The sequence below is a fragment of the Mesocricetus auratus genome, unplaced genomic scaffold (genome assembly GCF_017639785.1).
Source record: "Mesocricetus auratus isolate SY011 unplaced genomic scaffold, BCM_Maur_2.0 contig_8802_pilon_obj, whole genome shotgun sequence".
Taxonomy (NCBI): Eukaryota; Metazoa; Chordata; class Mammalia; order Rodentia; family Cricetidae; genus Mesocricetus; species Mesocricetus auratus.
In genome coordinates, this window is record NW_024431949.1 from 10,102 (window position 1) to 15,566 (window position 5,465).

The following is a 5,465-nucleotide window of genomic DNA, read 5'->3' on the forward strand; positions in this document are numbered from 1 at the left end:
ATCCTGAAATTTGCAGTTAAATGGATGACACTAGAAGAAACCATCCTGAGCGAGGTAACCCAGTCAAAAAAAGAGAAACATGGCATGTACTCTCTCATATATGGATTTTAGACATAGATCTAAATTTTAATTAAAAAAAGATTGGACATCTTATGAAGCCATGTGCTCTGTGTATGTTTTATAAGACACCAGTCTCTAGGATGTCAGGGCCTGCACAGTTTTCAGACCAACTAGGTCAATGCGATGGATAGAAAAAAATACACAGACACAGGTGGACAAATTATGGAATGGAGTAGTATTGTGTTCTGAAGGAGACACAGCAGCAACTCAAGAACGGAGGACACTTATTGAATGCAATCAACAGCAGGGTACAGATACACACGGTAGGGGATCACTGTCAGGAGCAGATGAGAGTTTGCTAAACAATCACAGAGACATTGCTGTGATCCCCAGACTTTCCTGTGGAAAAAGAAAGTGAACCTTGAATATTATCCTGATAAACAGTTCAAAACCAGTCTGAATGGTGTACTGACATCAGGACTGAGAGAGAGACAGAGAGAGACAGAGACAAAGACAGAGACAGACAGAGACAGAGAGACAGAGGCACAGACAGAGACAGAGACAGAGACAGAGAGAAGCATCTTTTGCTATCAACCTTGTCAGAATGTCACTGAAGAAACTACATCCAGACTCACATGAATGTCCTGAAAACAATCTGTGTAGCTTTAGTATCTTGAGTAAGGTGAGTTGGCAAATATTGCTAAGAGCTTTCTGAAGTGGATGCTCATATTTGTCAAGAGTAGAGATGGAACCCTGCATTCCAAAGGAACTGAAAACTTCTTCCACATAGAAATAGAGGTGTGATCAACGTATTCCTTCATACATGGAAAGTATTAACCATTGAGTTGTAACCACAGTCCTTAACCACAAACATACAAAACCTTCTACATTTATCCTCTGCTCTGGAGGTCACACATGGGCATCATCAGTACACCTGCCATTTGGTTTTCAGTCTTTGAAATCCAGCCTCTAGAAGACCTTCATATTTAACTCTATGGATTTATTTTTAATATTTTAATTTTAATTATCATACATTAAGTATAATAAAGGGCATGTGTGTGGTACATGTGTAGATGGAGATGACTGTGAGTGCTCCCAGAGACCAGATATAAACTTCAGACCACCTGAAACAGTTCAAAGTGTTTCTGCTGCTGGAATCAAACACTGGTCTTCAGAAAAGGCAGTAAGCACCCTTACACTCTGAGCCATATCTCCAAGAGATTCTCTCTAGTTTTCTGACTGGGGATACATGAAGCTGAAGTGTAGAAAATTTCCAAGAGCATGGCATGTTGGGTCACTATTTTCTCTGAAAGTTCTAGGATGTAGAACTCTTAGAGCAGAGGGACCCAAGATTATGCAAACAAAGTAAGCATGATGAACAAGTAAGACATTGTTAATAAACTGACTCAATAAATTAAAAGTCTGCAACACACTCTATCATGCGAAAGTGCTTTATTGAACTTATTGGAAACTGTAATGCTAAGGATGGTGGGGGAAATGATGTCTGGCTAACCTGCCTCTTGAAACCATAGAAAGAGAGATGAAGCTGAATAGTGAGAGTACTATATGCTCAATACAAGTTCATCAGGCAGCGTTATTGTCCAAAAAAGGAATATATGTGTATGTATTACAAATCTTTAAGTAAGGTGGCAAAGGAAAATGCAGAGGCCAAAAAATATAGAGAGATGGAACACACCTCATCCAGTCAATTATGGTCTTTGTCCCATCCTCTGTCTTTATTCCATTCCCTGTGTCTATGGTCTCTCACAACCTGATTGTGCTGGAAGGCAATCCCTACCATTCTCAAATCTCTCTTCCTATCTGAGGTTGGGTATGCCCTGTTGGCCCACATCAGATCAGGGTACCCTGATTCTTCATGTCAAAGCTTCTATCTCTCTATCTTGTCTGAATCAATGAAACTATATTGTTTTCAAATAAATCCAAAATCCCTTAGAAGACATGCTTGTGTCTCTAATGAGTCACTTATATACTGGTTTTCATTTCTCATACCCCAGCAGTAATCTCTAATTTATTCCAAACATGAACATAGGTTGACCTTCAGGTCATAGACACAGAATCTCCAGCAACGTAGACATCTCTTACTGAAAAAAAAGGACCTTATTTGGCTTTCTTACACCTCTTAGTGTTTCCAAGAGACCTGAACAATGTTGAGCAAACCTGACTGGCAGCACATGACCAGCGTGATCATAGACTTCAACAGGGGCAGGGTACATCTCCACGTTCAGCTGTTTCAGGTGGGCAGTGTGCTGCAGTAGCTTCTTGAGACTTGACACAGACAGGAAGTTCTGCACAAAACTCACCTCAACCAGCTGGGTACACTGACTCAGGGCAGGGAGGAGAATACCAATATTTAGGTCAGTGAGTATACCCTTCAATTTTAATGTCTGCAGTGTAGCTGTCAGTCTCTCTAGCAGTCTTCCTAGAAGTGCATGACTTAAATCTGAAAGGGTGACACTACTGATTTCCAGATATGTGAGTTGAAGAATGCTGGGACCCTGCGTCAGATACCTCATGTCTGATTCTGATAGCATGCAGCGAGTGATTGCAAGGGTCTCTAAGGGATGCTCCAAGTACCTACAGAAAGACAAAGGAGTTTATCTCAGTTATTCTGACAGTGGTGGAGAAAGGGCATGGACTCAACATAGCAGAGACTATTTAATCCTAAGGTTATTCTGAGAGCATCGTGTAGTCCAAGCACAGGATGCTCCCTGATGGAGAATAATCAGCACATGCATCATTATTGTGACTGTTTCTGTCCCAATTCAGATCCCTCTGCACTGTCCAGAACAAAACCTCATGAGATGACAATTGGTATCAGCAGGAAACCAAGAAGACACCGAACAGGAACATAGTGCCATCGCTGTGTGTGCCAACATTGGTCTCCATAATCCCCACCTTCCTAGCACAGCCTCTGTCCTGCTTGCAGGGCTTCCCTGTGGCCCTAATCACTACCAATCATTTTCGAATGATTAAGGCCCTACCTGTGCTCAAAGAGCATCTGCCACTTTGGGAAAAGGAGACTGATGTAAACTGTGCATACTGTTCTGAGGACAGGGCTGACATGGGGCAACATGAGGTTTATAACACCATGCTCTTTGTAGATCTGCTTTCCCCTCATCTGGGTCCCTGGAAAAGACCTTCTCTAGATCATGGATATTAAAATAGCAGAAAGACTGCTATATCAGTCATCCTCAGGTCATATCAGTGCATACTTGGGGGTGACTGCGAAGACACGGGTGTGTACTGATGTTTCATGTAACACGGAAAAGTTCTTCATGGCCTACAGAGCAAGCTCTGTATCCTCCTCACCTGAGCACTTGGTCCAGTCTTTCATTCAGGATGGAGACACCATTCAAATAGAGATGCTGGAGCTTGTTGAGTTGGGAGAACTGGATAATTATCTCTCTAGAATACCATTCTTGAATCTCTCTGTTAGTAATCCATTCTGTAAGCGTTAAGATTTCATTGAGAATGAGTTTCTGAAGGTTTCTCATCTGGCCCAGACCAGGGGCAAACAATGCAAGGGTTCTCAGGTCCCATTTTCCATTCACTTCCAACACCTGTATAGAGATTGGCTCAAACACCTCCAGCAGCTTTAGGGGATTATAGTCAGGGAGGGCCCCAAACTCCAGCTTTTGACAGATCACCTGCAGCACATCTTTCCTTTGCTTGGCCCACCAGTGGAAATATTTTAGGGATTCACAGAGATCCCTGGAATTGAGGGGAAAGGTTCACCATCACAGTCACAACCTGTTTTCCCCGTTGTATGGGTTGACACACAGAAGGTTGACTCTCACTAACGACATCTGGTGAGCACACACCATGTTCTGATCCAGCCCACACATTCCAGAATTTATGCTGTGCATCCCGAAGATCAAGCACTTCTAGTTTGCAACTCCTGTTGGTCAAACAAGTGGGTGAATCAAATTCCAGGATTACCAATGTACACTCTGCGGAAACCCCACACATCGACTTCCTTAAATCCATTCTGTAAACCAAGATTCTTTCTATTGCTACTGGCTGGGGGAAGAAGAAGCAGAGGTAGAGACACTGTATGTGTTTACACCAATTAAGGTGTGCTCCACACAATGCTGTCTTTTTCTTTTAGGCACCTCTCTAAGAAAGCTCTGATTCAACATGTACCACATTGTGATCTATGTATTCACATCCATCCATCCATACATACATACATACATCCATACATCCATGCATTTCTGCTCAATTCTACCTTTTTCTCACTTACCTACGTGGATCCTCCTGCTTAATCAGCAAGTCAAGGCCACCCAGGATAGCCTTCAAGGTATCCAGTTCAGGAGTCTTCATCAGGGCTCCCACAGGAAGGCATCTGAAAGGCCAGGCTGCCACCATGGCTCTTAAGATATTTGTTTGTTTGCCATCGAAGGCGCTTTGGAATAGGGGTGGGAAGAGTTCCATGGGCAGGGTCTTCAGAGCACAGATAGCCAAGGCTTCATCTTTCAGCAGACTTTTTATTGCCAGCAGCTTGAGCGATGATGGGGAGCTCATCCTGACTATCATATACACAGGTACTGTAGAAAGATCCAGAAAATATACCCTTTCAGACAAAACACTTTTAGTATGCTCCTTTGCTCCTTCATTGCCTAAACCATGCACGGTTTCTGTCACTAGTCCAGAAAGGCTGTAAAAATGTGTATTTCCTATCAGTCCCTATCTGTCTTTCTCATAGCCATAGGTACCTCAAAGGCCTCATGGAGATGAGCACCCATGGAAACAAAACTCTCAGTTCTTCTGTCAATCACAACCACTGTTCTCTGGAATCCTACTGCACTGGGCAAGAAAAAAGTGGAGAATCAAATGAGAAACACACTCTTATGTTGGCAACTATTTTCAAATGTCTCTCATGATCCTCAAGTCCAAACTTAAAGATCCCACAGCCAAGTATTCTTGGCAGTCAATCAACAGAACTTGTTTGGAGAATACAAGAAATGGATAGAGTCACTATTATTTGTAAAATTTTAGAGTCTGGAGTCACACTGAGTTCTAGACCACTCTTTGGGAGTTCAAATACTGGGAATTGCCATCTTGATGCTTTCCTGAGATTCATGACCAACTGATGTTCTGTGGAACTTTCTTCATCTGCAGTTAATAAGTCTATAGTCACTTCGAATTGAATACTTTTATGGAAGACTGGAATTGTTTATCAGTTCTTGCTCAATGTGCCTTGGCCCTTGAATATAGAAACCTCAGCATTCTATTAAAGGGCACAGCAGGTTTGTTCCAAGTGTCAGGAATTATAACACTTAGCTACATATGGACTTCTTATATGCCCCTTTCTTCCTACAATTTCCCTTCATAAAACAACTTCTCAGCCAAATGCTGCCATTTGTTTGGATAACTGAGAATCT

General features: G+C 42.3%; 1 protein-coding gene across 1 annotated transcript; it reads right to left on the bottom strand.

Annotated features, from left to right (window-relative positions):
• Nucleotides 1-2,089: 2,089 nt before the first annotated feature.
• LOC101827476 (PRAME family member 12-like) lies at nucleotides 2,090-4,605 on the bottom strand. The gene is given in 5 exon segments (XM_040741017.1): nucleotides 2,090-2,173; nucleotides 2,175-2,655; nucleotides 3,391-3,803; nucleotides 3,805-3,979; nucleotides 4,325-4,605. Coding segments are annotated over 5 exon segments (1,434 nt in total).
• Nucleotides 4,606-5,465: the final 860 nt, after the last annotated feature.